We start from the raw sequence: 19,713 nt of genomic DNA, 5'->3' as shown, positions 1-19,713 counted from the left end.
AAAATAATTTTTTTATAATGAGCAAAACATGACAATTTGTGATGAAAGAAAACTTTGACAAGCAATGGAACATCTGATGCAAAATGAAAATACTGTCTTATTTGAAAAAAAGGAGCATTTTCTTAAATTTCTGTGTGTTGGTTTTCTTCTTCTGTTTGAAAAGTGATTTTGATGGAAAGTTGTTGTTAGCAGCATATATTAGAAAAAATACCTTAAAGAGAACTCTAGGCATCCTTTTCTTTTCTAGCAGAGGATGGATCACTATCTGTATTTCTCTTTGGTCTCTAGTTCTTTGTACAGATAGCCTGAATTTAAGCTGAGATTTTTGTTCTGATTTGGAGGCTTTGTCATAGCTGTAAGTCTTTGTCTAGAAATTTGAATTGTTTCTCACTCAGTAAATTAAGCTCTGCAGTGTCCACTGCTGATAAGCTATTCAAGCTGTCACAGGTTTCCTCTGTCCCCAATTGTGCTTTGTGAAATGCACTGCAGTTTGGGTACCCGTCCTACAAATTTGTGGTAGGGGCCTCAGAAATGGTGAAGTTGGGCAGATTTCAAGGAGTCCTAAGTATATTGTGGGGAAAGTGATGGGTAGGTTCTTTGATCAGCATTAACTACAATGCCAGTAAACCTTTAACTTAGCTGCCATTAATTCAGCCTGACTGAAATAGCATTTAGAGTTAATGAAACTAGTTTTAACAGGATCTGCAATGCTTTCTGTGTGTGAACGTGTGACATTTTACAAGTGCATTGCAAAGACTAAATTGATTCTTAGAAGAATACATTTCTCTAGTCCAGACAGGACCTAATAGATCTTTTTCCTAGATAGCAGACTTAACTTTTTCCTAATTTTCTCTCTTGATTAAAATCCTGAATGGGGGGAGGTTTCTACTAAATGTCTGCTCAAAACAAGCTTAGAGAAAATGGAATGTCAGCCTTAAAAATGTCACTTTAATAAGGTTTGACAGGATAAGGTCCTAGAAGTCTCCTAATGATATATATGCAAGTATGGAGTATGTATGCTTGCTGTATTTGGAATCAGTGTGTGCAGGAATGTGTTTTCCAAAAATATTGATGACACTGTGCTAGGGAGACTGCTAGGAATAAAGAGCACTGGCAAAGAAAAAGGACTGGCAAACCTAAGATACAGAGGTAGATGAAAGGGAACTGAATATTCCATACAGACAGTAAAAATGAGGTATCAGGCTGTTGGGGCAAAGAGGTAGATCCCCTATAGTTCTCATTAAAAAACTGCCTATTAATACTCAGATTTCATAAGGGAAATGGTACAATTCTAAGGGATATTATATGCTTTTAGGTGTGAAAATGGAAACAATTTCCTTTGTGTCTCTGTGTATGTGCACAAGCACTTGTATTATTCTAACATTTTTTTCATAGTGCTGACTCTGTTTTTAGCACAGAACATACTCTAGTTTTGGTAAGTTAATTTTTGTCTATCCATAAAATTCTGCTGACTTCTCTTTTGTGTCTAAATACTTGACTGATTATTGAATCCCATGCATTTATGTGTACTTTGGAAGTCTTATTTAACAATTAGTGTCTGAAAAATTAAGGAAAGGCACATGTCATGCATGTGCCACATATTTAAATCACACTTTGAAAAAGCCATCTGTTCAGCACTTCATTTTTAGGGAGTTCTCTGCTCTGCAGGGAAATGTATCATTAATAAGAGTTCAAAACTAACTTAGTTACCTATTAGGCGTAGTTTAATTTTATTTATGTATGTGTGTTTGTGTGTCTGTATTACCACATGTCTACATTTCCAAACCAGTGACAATTTAACCTAAACTTCTGAGGGTGACAGTTTGCAGCTAGTAAGCAAGTTATAGAGTCTGGACAAAGACAATAGAGCTTCACATTGAACTGTGGGCAGTACCCACTCGTAAAACTCAAAATTTTTATTTGTGATTGTTTTTCTGCTCTTATATAATGGGGTAAAAATTTTTTGGAATAAGTTATAACCACTTATGTGTTTTAATAATACAAGGTTTTGCAATATTGTCCAACTCTTGTTGAATTTATTTTTTATTTTCTTGGTTCAGAGCAGGGACATTACAGTTATACTTTGTTTATCTGAAACTGTTATCTAAAACAATATTATGGCAACCAATTATTCTGTGTTTAATGTTGGTGGGCAAATTCCCTAGACCATCTAAGCTTGTTTAATATCCCCTTGCAGTGTTTGGACAATGGACCGATGTTATTAGAAACTATGAATCAAAGTTAAATTGAGGGTATGAATCATGTTTAAACTGTGGAACAAAATCATGACAATGTGAAAGTGCAAGTAAGTAAAAGAAACCATAGGATAAAATAATTGCAGCTTCTTGCTTGGAGTAGGTACGGAGTTGTTAAATCCTTCCTGATGGATTTGCAGCTTGCACAGATGATGCTTGCCCTGCACTGCAATTGCACTGTGTTAATGTGACTCTGTTCTGAAAGCACCTGTTCTGCAGCCTGGCCATTGGCTGAACCAGTGTGGGGGTCCTCTGCTTCTCCCTCACATCTGAAGGAGGGGTGGAGAATACTGCAAATGGTCAAGGTGTTCCTACCTGCAGCTGGCCTGCCTGAGCGGTCTGTGCTGTGGTCCCTTCTGCTAGCTTATGGTGCTGCCATTCCTACCAGGACACACTTGAGGATGAGGGGTTTGCAGGAGAAGCAGTCACTTCTGTTTTTTAGATCAAGAGGCAAAAAGGATTGAATAAAATTAAATTACTTTTATGCTACTAAGACTTCTGTGAATTTGATCAGTGAAGCTTGGGTTAGAAGAACAGAAATAATTATTCCTTGCTCTTAGAAATTTCTGTGTTTGCTTTTTTTCCAAGTTGGGGTAGGTGATGTGGAAGCATTTCTGTATGAGCCCAAATTTTGCTTTTCCTGATACGCGCTTTCTTTGTTTTCTACAACTGTGGAATATTTTTGTTTTCTGTTGGCTACTAGTAAGTTGTGTCTTTGTTCCTGCTCCTACTAGAGTATTTTTAGTGTCCCACTGTCATCTTTGAGGAGGTGTTTTGGTAAGAGTTGGTTTGAGGTTATTTAATGTGAAAACATGTGCATCTTTGAATAGCATGGGTATGTGTTCAAATACTTAGTTAGCAGTCCCAGAGCAGCAGGATATATGAAATTCTAGTATCCTCTTGGATGTATCTATCTCTGCATCTTTGCATCTTTGGGCAGTTATGGATGCCCAAAGTAGATGCTTATCGGTGTAATGAGTTCTTTTCTGAACAGCACAGGCCAGGTCCAAAGAACTTAACAATTCGTTGTATCTGACTGCCACTGAACAGTGTGGGAAGTGTTTAATGCAAAGCATGGGAGTCTCTCTTGTGAAGTATTAAATCCAAGAAGTGCAAGGAAGAGCAATGAGAAATTTCAAATAAGGATGTTAAGTGTAACTCAAAGGCACACATCTCTTAAAACAGTAAAACTTCTTTCCCACAGTCTGTGTGTTAATGGATTTTGTGATTTTCAGTTGAGCTCTTGATTCATGTGTGCAGAACTCTATGCAGAATCCTTCCAGTAATCCATGCTGTTATCACTGCATTGGTTTTAAAAACATTAGCTCTCTACAGCACTGAGCAACTGCATGGTAAACAAGCCTTTTTACTTATCCTTACCTTAGTCTTTATGTGCAAACCTTAATACCTTATTCATATAAGGTCTGACCTTTCCTACAGTTGCAAACAAACCTCCAAATAAACCTTGAATTATTAAACTACCCTTTATGTAAATGTAATGCAGTTCTCATATTATTTTATATTTCTCTAGTTTCCATGTTTGTATTACAGAAATGCATTCAAATGTCAGGTCTGTCCTTCATAAGGAAAATAGGTTTATCTTTTTCTAATTAGGCAAAAAATTCAGTCTAAGGTTTTTCTTCAACCAGAACTGAGATCCTATAATAAACATTATAGGCATAGAAGAGACTTCTATTCACTTGTTAATAGATGTGTAGGGATGTGTTTCAAGTCATATTACAGGACTACCATAATAAACATTGGAGATTAATATTAATAATTTAGAAGACGAACTATGACAGAAATTCATATTCTCGTAACTATGTTGTTTAATTGTGTGCATGTGTGAACAAAATATTGTTGGGTTGCAGTGGTGTGTGTATTTTTGTTTGAATTCAGCAATGAATTGAAGCAATTCATGATGGGAAGGTGAAACCAGCAGTCATGGGCTGAGGAGCTGTTATGCCAAACATTACTTTGTCTTCCTTTAAAGGTGCCTTTTCTCTGGTAGTCAGCCTCATGAATTCCCAGTCTTGAATTTCTGTGGATCACAAATGGAATTTTGGGTTTTGTGAAATGAAGGGTAGAAATTGGTAAGTGGGAGTCAATGTATGAGGACAGACAGATGTTCTGTCTTAAAAAGTAAACTTGCTGGAGTTTGTGGTTGGGGAAGAAGAGGAGCCACATTTCAAGTTAGCATTTTAGATGTCCTTTAAATGACAGTCTGTCATTGCCATTGCCATGTCATTGCCACTGTTTCTGTTAAAAAGTGCAAAAGTTTGGCTTGTATGGTTTTTGGTGGTATTTGAAAGATTTCTATGCCCTCTGGAAGAGTACTGCATTTAGTTATGGCTATGGCACATGCACAGAAATAGAGATGGCTTTGATTTATACTGCTTCATTGCATGCATCTCCTTGTTTAAGTCAAGGTCCCCAATTTAAGGAGCCAGCCAGTCTTCTAAACATAAAGAAAAAAAGGGCAGGAGAAGAACTATGGCTTATATTTCCCAGATTGTCATGACTTCTATTAGAGGCTCTAGGAGTTAAAATTTATTTTAAAAGAACATATGACAGTTTGAGACAGGATATGTGAAGTACAGATATGTTAATTACAGCTAATGAGAAATGTGAGAAGGAGCACGGGTAGTTGCTTGTTCACCTTAATATGCAGTAACATGAGCCAAAATACCCCAAGTGTGTGGGGGTTGTTAGTGAAACCAGCCTAGGAATTTTACAGTAGGTTCTAGTGAGCTTTTTGCATATGTGGTGTTAATAAGTTCATTGTAGATTTTTGAAGTGTTTGCTTTTTCAGTTATACATGGTTTTAGTAAATTGTGTTGTAAGTCATACAGAATATGTGGTATTTCTGGAGTAATGTTTGTATTGAACTCTGTATTTTTGCATGCCGTGCTGCTTGTTTCTTTCTTCTTGTGAACCGTAATGGTGGATTAAAATATTTGCATTTGTTTTGCCTTAGATTTTGATATATTTCAGTGAATTTGACAACCTTTATATTATTGTTATAGGAGTCACCGAGAAGATATTCAGTGATCCTGAAAGAGACCACTTTAGTGTATCTCTCAGAAATGCTTGAGAATATAGAAGAATTTCTGCTCTAAAACTATAATTCTAGCCTTGTCATTATTGCTTGTCTAGGCAATAATTCTAGGCTTGTCATCCTAGAAAGGCACCTTCACACATCTTTAATTTCTGTAACTAGTTTTAATAATTTCCATGGGACCATCGTGAAAATAGACCTTTTCTCAGCTATGCCCTGGTTATGCAGGTCAAACTGATTTATTTTTTGCTATCACTTTATTTTTGTGATCTGGATAAGCATGCATAAACATGAAATTATGGATATTAAGCTGTACCTAGCATTTTATATTCTTTCCCATGAAACTTTCCTTTTTCAGAGGGCAAACCATAAAAGCAACCTGATGAATACTATACTTTCTGGGCATGGCACTATGCAGTCTACCTTGAGAGTGCACAAACTTTGGCAATGCTAAGAACTGTTCAGCTTGTAACAGCACTGAGTAGAACGCTGCATGAACTGGTAAACTATGGTATGTCTTATGAATTGCAAAATTTTTGAGGAAGAAGGATAGTATTGTTGAGGACATGGGAAATTTCAGGTCATTTTAGTACTTAGCAGTCAAATCTAAAAATAGCCTGAAGCTTGGATTTGTATGCATCATGGCTTTTTTCTTTCAGTGCTTAGAAAATTAGGTTGTGTGTATATATGTCTCTGTATAAATGTTTTAGGCTTCATGAGAACATACAGGGTTACTGAAATGAAATAATGTAGTTGGAACTTTGTGGAATGGTCATCTTCTTTTGCAATATAATTAGGAAATGCAGTAGCTTCCATTTTGTGTATGCAAACAGGAAATATGTATGTGGAGCCAATGGGTATATAACTGTACTAAACTTTATATTTACTCAAACCTTTTGATTGTATTTGAATCTTCTTCTAATTTCTTTCTTGTAACTGATTTACATAATGCTGCTGCTCACTTAAAATCAGCTCATTCTAAGGACTGATATAATGTGTTGTGCTAATCTAGGTCCTTTCGTTCTGGGAGATCAGTGGCTTGCAAATGCTCATAATTCTGTCCTCATTCTGTGAGTTAAAATGTATTGCTGCCATCTCATCTTCATAAAAATGAAGAAAATGAAGTAGAAATTTGAGAATTTGTTCAACATATTAAAGGAAGGAAGGTTGTAGTAGGACAAGGTTTAAAATTTAGATATCTTTATTCTGCCACTTGTGTTTTCCTTTGATTTTTTTTTTTTTTTGGTCCTAATTTCTGAGCATGCACAGTAAAACTCTGGGAGAAAACTTTTGCTTCACTGAAGGCAGAAGGACTAAGACATCACTCAAAGACACGTGAAGATGAGTTCTACTGCCAATTAGGACAGCCTGCAGTAGTCTGTAAAAACACCCTTTTGCTCACTAAAAAGGGGAACTTCAGATTCCCCATTAAATACTGTTTTTGAAGTCCCTTTCCTAAAGATGTGGTATTAAACCTACTTATGTCAAACTGTGTCATTTTGCTGCTTGCAAGAACCTATCTGACAATGGTTCTTGCAAGTTACTGCTGCTTTTGTCTTCCTATATTTTCATTTCAGATTCAGCCTTAATCTTCTCCTGGAACATTTAGGCATTTTCCATTTGTCTGCACATGGACATTAATTCCTTAGACAGCTTTAGGGTTTCTACAAAATCAAGTGGTGTAAATTGAAACAGTGCCTTTTGCCATTTCCATGTTAAGTATCTGTTTGGATGTGTGGCTGCTGATATTTTATCTTGTTCTTGAACAATTTTATATTGCAAACTTAATTTATTGTCTAGTGGAGATACACTGAGTGCAATATGGTATGTCACCTTTGGCAACATGGTCCTTGAGTAGGTGGAGGGATTTATCTTAATACTTGTATGTTGAAGCTTTCCTTTTCCAGGAGGAGTCATTTTAAAACACAAAGGAACTCGACTGACAGCTTTTCTGGTTCTGTCTAAAGATCCTTGATAACTTAAATTAAGTTACTGCAGAGTGTCCATGAGCAACCCTTCCTTTAGTTTTAATCATTGCATTTTTGTTCCCTTTGTTAAGAGGGTTTTTTTGTTGATTGGTGGTAATCTGTATAAGGAAACTTCTCTGGAACAATACACCCATCTTCAAAATATTTGGAGTATGCTTTTGTAACTTTTCTTTGTATGTACAATTTTTGTATCCTTGCAATGATGAGGAAATATTGCTTCCTTCCCTCCTGCACAGGGAAGAAAAGAAAAGGCTTGCATACCTGTGGAGAGGTTTGTGTATGTACCAAACTGTGCCAGCCTGCATGGTTGGTGGGAGGTGCAGAGATTTCTGTTCTAGCTGGAATTATGTAGTGGGAGAATTGGTCAAGTGAATAATGGTAGAGTGTTTTTCCTTACTTACCTCTCAGAGGGGAACTGCCACTGGCAGACAGACATGCAGCCTGGTGAGATCCACACCTAACAGAAGAACCTAACCTTTGGGAATCTAATGGAACACTTTTAAAATGCAGAATCTTCAGTTTGGCAGATGGAGAGATGTAGTGGTTTTGAGTACACTGAAAGGTATGAGAAATATGAATTCTCTTTTAAAATTGAATGCAAGTTATCAGCAAGATTTCTTTATAATATCAAAACTTTAGAATTTTTAAGTTGGTGGGGCCCTCACATGAGCAGGCAGACAAATCTTTGTGGATAGACTGATATGGGTGACAGTCCTCTTTCCTTGACATCAGGGAATGGCCTTCTGCTGGCTGAATACTGTTTGTGTAGAAAATGCAAATGAACTCCTCTTCATTTTTGCTGAAACCCATGAGGATGAAATTTCTGGCACAGAATCGGAGCTTTTTGAGGACATTTTAGAGTTCAAATGAAAATATGCCTGAATTCTCTCATTAGCAGCTCATCTGTGCAAATGCAGGGGACAATGGCATTCAACAAACTCTTTTCAAGTAATGGCAACCCTCTGGTTTTTAATGCCTAAGCTGTATCTTCCTACTTAAGGCTTCGAAGTTGCTAAAATTATAACCAGTCTTGTTTTCGGAGGGAATATGCAGCTGAATACGCAAAGAGCGGAAAGGATGAGGATAAAAGATTGTTCTCTGAGCAGTGAGAAGTACTGGAGAGTGGACAGCTACTGTGCTCTCAGCCTTTCTGTGTAGCTTATTCTTACAGAATTGGTGAAGCACCAGTGGCAAGGGATTACCTGGGGGGAAAAATGGTTCTGTTGCGCTGGTTAAAAGTACAGTTCTTTTGCCAAAGTTATCATCTACTCTGATTGCACAAGAATGCTGTGTTCTATGCCAGAGGCAGGATGTTCTTTTTAAATGAGCTGCTTTTCCTCCTCTCTTGATTTTAGTTTAAAAAGTCAGTGTGCTTAAATATTAGTTTTGAGATTAATACAGATCGATAATAGCTCCCTGGTGGTAAATGTTGAGAATAAACACTGAGTGGTATCTTACTTCTCTTCAAAAAGACATTCTCTGCTTCCCATCATTGCCGTCTCTTTGCAGATGATTACGAAGAAAATGAGTGGAGGTATGATATTTGAAAGTTGTTCCTCCTGTAATTTTCAGATAGCTCTTTTCCAGAGAGTGATATTTATGACTTTTTGTCTAATTATTAAAGATGAAAATCATAGTTCAGGACCTTCTAGTAAGCTCCCGACTGCTGTACTTATTTTGCATCCATGCTTACTTTGAGCCAAATCTCAGTTAAAGCTTAATTGCCCATATTGTGTGGCCTGATCTCTGAAGGTGGCAAATTCTTTTCAGAATGAACAGCATTAACATTATTGCTTTGTATAATGATATCTCTTAGAAAATCAAAAAGAAAATTCTTCTGTTCATTCCACCCTGAGGTTGGGACCTTTCTGTACTTTACTCAGAGATACTGTCATCAAACAGGGTTCAGCTTTGTATCGCAATAATCCCAGCAAGGATGTGTTGGGATTTTTTTCATGGGTGTCTTGTCAGACAGTTAAGATTGTCCATGTTTTTCTACATCAGATAATACAAACATTAACCCCATGAAGAATTACCCTTGTGAAATAGATTTTCTCTTTTAGGATCCAAGAGAGTAGAAGTAGATAAGCATATGGTGGTATTAAATTCAGCAAAAACACAGAGTAATACAGTCAGGAGGTGTAAGAGATTCTTCGGGGTGCAGACGGTCTGGGACACGGCAGAGACCTCTCTAAAGTCGAGTTAGATGTTAGTAGTTTATTTCAGGGTGTGGGTGAGGGAGCCCTGCTGAGAGCCAACAGATGGAGCTCAAAGCAGGCTCAGAGGGAACAGTAGAAAAAGGGGTAGAACATGAATACATGAGTTCAGGACTTAAGATAGCTAAGGAAGAGAGTAACAGAAGTAAGAAAGCCAGAAAAAGAGAGGGAGCTCTCCTTTACAATTGTTTATATAATCTGTACATTGAATATTCTATTCCTTCACCAACCAATCTTTATAAGTATACTAATACAGTAACATTTGTGTGTGACCTATAGAAATCTCTGCTTTTGCATATATTTAACTACCTCAGGGTACTTTGGACCTTTCCTTATAAGGCTGGGGAGAAGGGTCCCAGCTTAGTTTTACTGAGGGGAAGAATGTGTTCTGGTTTGACAGGCCGGTTTCTTTGAATTATTCAAATGGTGCTTTCATTTGTATTTCTTCCTTAGCCTCTCTGGCTAAGGAGTCATATCTATAATTCCTTTCTGATTCTGCCTTTCCAACAATGAGGAATAATCCAAGTTGTATAGTAAGTATGTATTGTTTGTATTATAGTAGGTATGTATTGTTGGTGTCAAAAATGTTAAACATTTCAGGCTTGTAAATTCTTCAGGGTTATTGAACATGCTGAAAGTGAAATCTGTGGAAAGACATGTGACAAAATACCCAAAATTGGTTAATGATATTTATGATAGGTCTTACAAGTGGGAGTTTGAATTTCCTTTCTTATCTCTGGTGTTTGTGATGTCCCACTCTTAAGGGGAAGGGAGCACTCAAGATTTGTAGATGCTCATGTTTGAAAGGAATGATGGGAATCAGAGGGTCTGCAAACAATCACAAAGTTGTATTAATAAATTACACACTTGGCATGAAAAATGGTAGGTCAGTCCTTGGCCTGCTCAAAGCATATGGCAGTGGGTTTAGGATAAAGGGGTAAGGTGAAATGGAAGGGAGAGGGATATGAATTAAAGAGGAGGAGGAAGAAAGATCACCAGAGAAAGATCACTGGCTCCATTGCTGATGCAGCTGATGGGGTGTGCAGAGTCCTGGGGCGCGCACACACACACACACACACACACACACACACACACACACCTGGGCTTTATGGGGGTACCTATTTATAGATGAGTTTTCCTGCATTGGAGGTAAATTTCTAATGTAATTTTACAGTTGTGTGCAGTCAGTTCTTCCAGACCTTTCTGGAAACGGGTTGGTGCTTCAGGGTATTGGGTGGTCTCCATATCCTCCTACAGCCCATACCTGCTTCTTTACCTTATTCCTACACTTGTGCTGTGTTGTGTTGTGCTTATCTCCAGGAGTCAGGGCAAGGAAATTTGTCCTGGACAAGTGGTGCCCAATCCCTGTATGCCTCCTTCTGCAGCCACATCATGTTTTATTTTCTTACGGTGTTAATACCAGCTATCCTTGGTTATTACCAGCAATTCTTGTCTGTTATTACCAACAGTCTTTGTTTGGCTCCACAGCCATCTAGTTATTGCTGTTTGAGACATACACATTAGCTCACTTACCTTCTGGGATACTAGGGAGTTGCCTATCTTCATGGATTAGTGAAGTGATGCAGAACCTGGGTGAAATTTGTATTTTAGGAGTAGCTTGAAATGGGATGACTCTGCTTTAAAAGAAACAAACCAAAAACCAGCAGAGGGATGCAATTAACAGAATGCATGAAAATACTCAGTTGAATGGAGCACAGGTTATAGAGAAGTAAACACTGGAATATGTAAGATTCATTAGTCGTGGTTATTGACTGTGAACTTAGATGAAAGATTAAACAAGACTATTTATAGGGGCCTGTAGTGACAGGACAAGGGGGAATGGCTTCAAACTGAAAGTACAGGTTTAAATTAGATATTAAATTCTTTTCTGTGAGGCAGGCCAGACATTGTCATAGGCTGCTCAGAGAAGCTGTGGGTGCCCGTCCTTGGAAGTGTTCAAAGCCAGACTGGATGTGGCTCTGAGCAACCTGATCAAGTGGAAGGTGTCCCTGCCCATGGTAGGGGGTTGGAGTTAGGTAATTTTTAGGGTCCCTTTCTAACCCAAACCATTCCATGAGTCTGTGACTGTCCTGAGAATGTGTTACTGCAGGAAAGGGCAGGGTTTTGGGGCAGCAAATGAAGCCCTGTATTCTGTGGGAGACATCTGGAAAAAGTTCTTCATTTTTATATCCCCAAAGTTCACATTTGTGATGAAAAAACAGATAAAATAAAAGGCAGAGGAAAAAGGGAGAGAGGAGATGGACTCACAAAAACAATAGGACGAGTAGGCGTTTTTATCCTGTCAGGATAGCAATTACAGCTCTGTGGGCTGTTGTTGGTTTGCAATTTACTGTATGCATTCAGGGAGAAGAGAATTTCTGATCTTTATAATTTAGAATCACGATGGTGATTAGCCACAGAAGAAATCAATACGTTTCATGTTCAAATTGAGTTTACCAACTTGATTATTACACCCCCTGCTTGAGATTTATTTTGAAAGCCGATTGGAATATTCTGCTGGAGCACTGCTTGCTGATTATTGCAGCCGTGTGAGCCGTGCTGAAAATGGCACACTGGAGATGTCTGGTCTACTCCCCTGTTTCATCCAAAACTTAACTCAAAGTGCTGGTGTTTTACTTTTGCAGCTTCAGTTTGTCTGGTTCAAATGTGACTTGCTCAGAGCTGTATTTATGCTTTTGTATTAGGCACGTCCATTTGCAGTATTTCTGCTAGGATACTTGCCATCCAAATATCTTGCAAATCAAGATAATTAAAAATGAAAACTTAATAGACGAGATTGTAGGGTAAGCATTAATGATAAGGGCAATATGATGTTAATGCCTATGCAGAACATCTTTGAAAGCAGATACAGGTCCTCATTCAAGTCCAGAAAACAGTGGGAGTAAAGGCTGAAAACATTGTGGGTAGCAAGGTAGAGAAGTAAAGCCCTGAAGTGATAGGAAGAGATGGAGAAGCCAAGAACTGACAGCTGAGACACAGACACAATCAAGACTGAGCGTTAGATCGAACTAAAGTAATGAATTCCTATAGCTGACTGAATTCAGGATATGTTTGGGGAATCTCATTCAGAGGAAGTACAAACTCCAGCAGTTGTTTTATGATCATGATGAGGAAAGAAATAAGGTGCAAAGTTTACTGCAAAGATTGTATTGAAGTGTGAATTATTTGGAGCAGGTACAATCTTTCTGTTCTGTGTCTGAATTTCTAAGCCAGTAGGTACTTAGGCAGAGTGATACAGGCAGTGGACAGTGATAAAAGTTTACCTGACTCTTACTTTCTAGTGAAGTGGATAGCATGGTAGAAATCTGAATGCAGTGACAAAAAAAAAGGTAGTGGCAACAGTTGCAATCAAACTTGGCAGAGCCTATGGAGTAAAATGCTCAATAACAAGATGATAGTGGTATGAGGTTCCCGAGAGTTACAGAAATGGGAGAACAATTGCATGTCTTGTGGTTCCAATTAAAAATTTACAAATTGAAGAGGACATTACAGATTTAAAACAACTGAAAACACAGCAAGCTGAATGTGTTACAGAGACCTGCTGAGGGAAAAGTGATTTGATTTTGATTGTCCTCCTGACTTGTGACATTTTTGGAAACAAAGAGGCACCAGAATGAGGATGCAGGGACTGTGTGCTGTATTTAAGGATGCAGCAAATTCATTAGGAAAAAGTGTTCTGTTTCACTTAACCAGAGGAAGACTTTAGTCACCAAGGTCAGCCTATTGTTGGAGAATTATGAGAAGAAATATCAAAATCAACTTAATGATACTTTCTAGTTAGAAGAAAAATAAATCAGAATTAGAAAGGCCTGAGTTGTGCCAATATGGCCGTCCATAGCTGTAGTATTGAAATTATTTAGAAAAACCTGCATGTGCTTTGTGAAGTCTTTTGCCATACAGTTAAAGGAAGAAGCTTGACATAAGTCATCTTAATTTTTTTTTAAGCTGGTGCTAAATCCAGGGTCTCCATTTTCAGTATTTTAAAACCTTATTTATTTATTTATTTATTTATTTACTCCCTCCCTCTCTCTTCAAGCTTGTCAGGCCCTTTCACTTAAAATTGTAATCTGGAATAGCTGAAACGTAAAAAGTGATTGTTGCTTGGAGCCAAGCTTCGAAGAGGGTTTTGTGGCTTCAAAGCTTTGTCATTCCTGACAATCTTTGTGCCTGTAGAACTGACTGCCAGTATTTTTTTCTAATTCGGTACTTCAGCTATGGCATAGTTCTAACTACTTCTTTGGACTTCTGTTTTAAAGTGTTACTCCCTGTTGGCCAAAAGGATTTTAAAGCAAATATATAACTGTGTTGTATTTGAAAAGGTGCTGTGCAAAAAGGGGGAAGCTGGAGTATGCATCATCTGGAGGGTAAGCCTGGGATGCTGCTTTGCTTAACAAAGTCCTTGTTTCATATCAAGCCCGTAGTACCTTTTCCTAAAACATTAACCAGCTGTGGGTTTTGTAGACTTCAGTTTCTCACTTCCATGAGCAGGAAGGGTATGGATGCTGTGATTCTTTGAGGGTTGCACACCTGGGTTCTGGAATGAAGAGGAATGGTATGGCCTTTTAGAAATGCCTTTTAATGGGGTGGGGTGGGGGGTCCTCCCTGGTGCACAGGGAGATCTGGTGATGAGCAAGAACGTCATTCAGGTTAGGAGCATGAGACGTGGTGGTGGTGGGAAAGGACATTGATATGGCTGGTTAAATGCCTTTGGGAGGCTGTGAAATGCAGAACAGGGTTAATGTCCAGGTGAGTGTGATGTGGTTGAATAATACCTCTCACCTGAACCTGCTCTTAAGCTGAGTCTCCCAAGGAAGAGCTGGGCCATAGGGGTTACTGGGAAAGAGAATGGTAGTGTATAACCTTTCTTTTAGGTAGTTTGAGAGTTGCTGTTCTTATATTTGCAGATTAAAGGCTGGGATCTAGCTCCTGACCTCTCTTCCATATGATTTTGTAGTGGTGTTCTGACATGCACAGCTCTCTATTACTGTACAATTCTTGTGTTCTCTCTGTCCTGTTCCCAAAGAAGTATCTATTTCCCTTGGTTTTTTTACTCAGAAGAATTGGCTAAGATACGACTTTTTTCTTTCTCAGATAGTTCTCTAATCCTGATAAATTTCATGTGGTTCTGTCAGTAAGACTTGTGTGTTTGTCTATGTTCTGTTTAAAAAGCTGGAAATTATACATAAATTCCTTGGTATGTATTTGGGTAAGTTTCCCTTTGTCTGGAAGAATGGCCTGTGACTTTGAGGCGTTTTTGTTAATTGAGCTTGAAGCAGCCTTTAGTAGATTTAGCTTGAATTAATTGTAAAATTGCTCTTAATCTACTCACTAAAAATCAAAGGCATTACAATTTAATTCCATTGAACACGTCGTGGTTTGAGATTGGATTGTTTTTTGTTTTTTTTCTTGTAGTGGTAGCAGTTGATTTAAAACATTCTGGTGCATCTGTTTGGAAGGATTGCAGAAAGGCACAAAGACAAAGGGAACAGGAAGCGGAGCGGGGTTTTCTGTTTCCAGAGTGATGGTCCAGGAGTTGGTGTCTGTGGAAGGGTCAGTGCTGGGGACGCGCTCGCCTCGTTTTTCGGAGCCGAGCTGTGTCGCCGCTCCCTGTGGCCACCAGGTGGCAGCGTTGGACAGCGAGTGCCGTGTCCAGGTACCGGGAATCAAATGATGGCTTTGGGCTTTCTTTTGTTCTCCTTCTTCCCCTCTTTCCTTTTATTTCTTCATTATCCTCTGCAGCCAGGAGCTCCACATTTGAACAAACTACAGGTTTCATCTGTCTCTTGCAGCGTTAATTTGTGAAAGGGTCTTGTTTTTGGCCGTGGTGCAATGTGCTAAGAAATCTTTCTGAGAACAAAATTTCTTTGCAGGAGGATGCTAAGTGAGGGGAGACACTGCTTTTTTGCTTGGCTCAAGAAGGTTCTTTCTTATCCCAAACCACATATATCTGTCCTTCCTCTACCTACTTACAGTACAAAATGTCAACTGGAAAAAAAAAAAAAAAATTAGTTATAATGTAGCGGCAAAACTGTTGCCTGGAGAGTGTGCCTGCTGAGAGCCAGGCGCAATTTGGAAACAGTAATAAGTTTCCCTTGATAGGATTATTTTCACTCTGCTTTAAGGGGGAGAGAGGATGGAGAAGTGTTTGTTCCTAATGGGAATGCCCTTGAAAGAACAAGTAGATGCAATCAAGGGAAAAATATACATATTCTGCAGTTAAGATTGTAGTTCTTCTACAGACTAGAATAGATTCTAGTTAAATTAGAAAAGAGGTGGATTATGTGCCTAAGTTGAGTTCAGCAGTACCAGCCCTGAAGCAAATGTCAGCATCTCAGCTGTGATGAGCGGTGTGTGGTGTTTGTGGCATGAGATTATTTTGGGGTCCTTAGTCAATGACTTCATTTATGTAGCTAGAAATACAAGACATTTGTACCAAATTAATATTATCCTTAATGCAAAGAATACATGAAGCACGCTCTTCCCCCCCCCCCCCCCAATAATTGTAAATAAGACCCCCTCAGTTTTTTGGGATGAGAATATTAAAGTGTAAGTACATTGCATGTTCTACTCCAGATGTTTAAAATAATTTTTTGGTTTTGCTCCCTCCCCTGACAGTTTTGCATCCCTCCTGCCTTAAGGAAGTGGAATGAAAAAAAATTGTCCATTTGTGGTAGTTTATAACTAAATTGGCTGAAAAATACGAGAAAATTCTTTTGGTGTTTGGTGTTGCACAGTTGTATTATGTGTGGTTTTTTTTTGCATGTAGTTAGGGTAGTTCCTTTTTTCTTTGAAAATATATTGAGACCAAAGTGGTAGGCTTTGAAAATGGTTTAGAGATCATGAAATACTGGTTTCTCCCTTCAAAAAGAGTCCAGGTAGATTTGAAGAGAGGTTAGACTGGTGGGAATAGTCCTTCTCCAAGACACTGGAAGAAAATAAAAAAAGAGAAGGTACGCAAAATGATTTTTAGATATTTGTTATGTGTTCACATTGTAAATACCCAGTGCTGTAGCTTTGACACAGTCAGTATTACACTGGGCCTGCTGGTAATGAGTGCTGTGACATTTATCTTTGCTTTTGTCACTTAGTTTGTACCTTCTTTACTTTAAATAATTCCTCATGAGAGAATCCCTGGTAAATCAGGGCTGCATATTCCGAGTCGCCTATTACATTAGTGTGAATCTGATGTATAATTCAAGCAAATCACTAGTAAAAGATTTAAGCCTTTGTCAGTTAGCTATAATGATTTTAGCCAAATTTCTAACTAGTTCACCCAAAGAAATGCTGATCTGTCTTGTACCCTCCTACAGTGTATGGAAGGTTTTTCCATTGTAAGCAGAATAAGAGGGATATTTTCCCTGAGCTCTGAGGAAGGTGACAGCAGTACAAGTGGGTTCTACTAGTTATTTTCCAAAATAAAGACTGTTCAGACTATTTGAATTACTGGCATGAGGCACTAGGTGGCTCAGATATGATCCATTTTAGTATTGATGAGTCTGATATACATAAATCTGCTTTTGCTTTGATACCTGCTGCAGAAGTTTTCTCTGCTGCAGTGGTGTGGAGGCTCCCATGCACCAGACCAAGTTATGCTGTAGACTGCTGATTTTGAAGAGGATTGCCTCTTTCAGGACTGAGGTTCAGAAGTCTGCTCTGAAAAGCAGTTTTTATTCTGTTTTTATTCTTTATTCTGTTATTGCAATGTGTTTTCTTCCAATTATTGTTTGCCCAATTCTTACTTGCTGGATGTGACAAATTTGAGAGTCCTGTCTGTGTATATTTCTGCAGGAATTTTAGCTTTTGTGTATTAAAAACAGTGCAAGGACACATTATCTAATATCAGTGTGAGGCTGACTGAATTAGTGCATTTTAAATTGAATATTGCTGGTACATAATAGACTTAAAGGATGTGATTTTTTAAAATTGTTTTTGGTGACATTTTCCTTCAATTTCAGTACAAGCTACAAGAAACAGAAAAATCTGTAAAAAATTTTTCAACCAAAGTCAGTTTTTGGTCAGTCATGTTGTTTTTTTATGTGTTTTGTTCTGTGTTTATGGCTTTATTTTTTTCTGAATCTGTTGTCTTAACCCTTGCTAGGAAAGAAAATATTATTACTAGTTCTAGACGCATGCTAGGAGGGAAAAGATTTCTAATTCTGTGTTTGGCCTCAGACTCTTCAGCAAATGTGATCATGTTTTTTCAGGGGTGGGGGATTTCTGAAGTACTGTGAGGATAATTATAGTGTAGCTTAAAAAATACTTGTAATTTAAATAAGAATGTATAAATCTGTCAAATTTGAGCATAAATTGATGAATTTGGTGTTTGGGTTGCACGTTACATGGAAAAGCTGCAAGGGCAGACATACCATTGACATCAGACAAGCTGGGCAATCGTATTAAAAAAAAGCCTAAAACCCCAAATACTAATACTTTCCCAATGCAGCAGTATACAGATTCACCAGTGCCAATGAATATTGTTCTGCTAGTATATTTCTTATTTCATGCTTCATTTTCTCTTCTCCCAGAGCTAGAAGTGTCATAAAGTGTTTTGCATTCTAAGTACTAGGGATATAGTGTAGAGACAGTGTTTACCATGTTCTAGGAAACAGTAGGCACACAGTGAAATTAAAAATTTAATAGACAGTTACACCTCTACCATTTTACAAAAGAAATTGGCAAAAAGTAAACATGTGGGCATGGGGAGGAAACGGTGTCTGTATGTGGATGACTTATTTTTTTTTTTCCCCTCCATCCATCAGCACTGAGAGAGGCACTCGCCATAGTCAGGTCTGTACTTGGGCTTTGCATATTAGCCTTCACAGCAGTTAATGATATTTAGGTTCAGCCTAGCTATCAAGGAGCAGAGAAAAGAAAAAATGCAATAAAGAAGTGGCTCAGCTTCTCTCAAATGGGCTTTAATTGAGCTTTTTGTGATGAAAAGCTAATGCTATCTGTTTCCTAGAGATGACTAATTCTGTGTTCCAGTTGTTAACTGAAGAGATAGGACTGTAGTTAGAGACAGCTTGTACCAAAATATGGTAGCAGGCATTTGGTTGTTGACTAAAGGTTTTAAATATATTAAGTTGTGCTGGAGGGGGAGGAAGAAAAAACTATCTATTTTTGTTACAGGTTGTACATTTAGCTGTAACAAATAGGAACACTATGGCTGGTGCTAGACAAATATTTTTAACATGGCTGTTTCCTGCCCTAGTTCTTAGAACAGGAAGTAAACATCTGTATCAGAGAGGATTTGCTATTACCACTGATAATTGCAATGATTCTCTTCTATGAAAGCTACTTAACTCCAACAGCATATTTAACTACGTATTTTAACATATTTGTATGGCATGCATACAAATAAGGTCTATTTTCAGTAGTATTCTATACCTCATTTTTGCATTTATCAGCTGTAATACATTCCAAGTACTTCTGTATATCATTGAAATGAAAGATTTTACTGCAACTTAAGAATGAACATTTATGCTTCCAGCTTTCTCCATTTTTTCACCAAGGTTTCTTCAATCTAAATGTGGTGAGGTGCAGAAAAAGGATAGTCCCAGAGACCAGTGGTGTTCAGAATACCAGTGTCTGAAAGTGTTGCCTCCGATTGGTGATCTTATTCAGGCAGAACAAATGAGAACCAAAAATGCAGATTATGTCAATAAGTCTGCACTTCATCTCTTGCTGAAGCAAGGAACATTATTAGATCTCATGTTGCTCTTCCTGATTAGCTCTTTCTGAAAAAAGTGAGCCTTTCCCGCTGTTGAGTTAGAGGGATCTGCTTTAACAATCACAGAGGAAATGTGAAGAAGTCAGACATTTAAAATTGGTCATAATGTTTATTTGTGAGTACCCTGTGCTTAAACCTGGGGAATTTCTTTTCTCATGAGAGTTTCAGTCTAGGAGGTGGCATATTGGCAGTAGTGTTCATTTTCTTCTTACACTACAAGCTGGAAGACATTTTGCTGACAGAACAGTACTTAAGTGTGGGGGTTTTTTTATCCCTCCATTTTACAGCCTTAAAAACTCTGGCACATTATGGGCTCAAAAAGTTACACAAGAGTGAATGTCTTTCAGTGTAGTGTAAATGGGAGGGGTTCTGTTTGTGAAAAAGGAAAACACAGGGAAATCTTCGTATTAGTTCCTGCATGTCTGAGTCTGCAGTGAGCTTCAAA

At 38.1% G+C, this 19,713-nt stretch overlaps 1 protein-coding gene across 4 annotated transcripts in view; it reads left to right on the top strand.

Moving 5' to 3' along the window:
- The window catches only part of KIAA1328 (KIAA1328 ortholog), a 172,547-nt gene that overhangs the window by 35,786 nt on the left and 117,048 nt on the right, over positions 1–19,713 (top strand). Inside the window, exons 1-2 of one of the 4 annotated variants that reach the window (XM_015653630.3) lie at positions 409–7,863; positions 14,951–15,191. The exons of the other annotated variants lie outside the window; for them this stretch is intronic. Of the exons in view, the coding sequence (XP_015509116.1) occupies positions 15,060–15,191 (132 nt within the window). The 5' untranslated portion in view covers positions 409–7,863; positions 14,951–15,059. Of the gene's footprint in view, positions 1–408; positions 7,864–14,950; positions 15,192–19,713 lie in introns of those variants that run through there. 4 annotated transcript variants of the gene reach the window in all.

The sequence above is a fragment of the Parus major genome, chromosome Z (genome assembly GCF_001522545.3).
Source record: "Parus major isolate Abel chromosome Z, Parus_major1.1, whole genome shotgun sequence".
NCBI classification, from domain to species: Eukaryota; Metazoa; Chordata; class Aves; order Passeriformes; family Paridae; genus Parus; species Parus major.
This window is presented reverse-complemented; position numbering and strand designations above follow the sequence as displayed.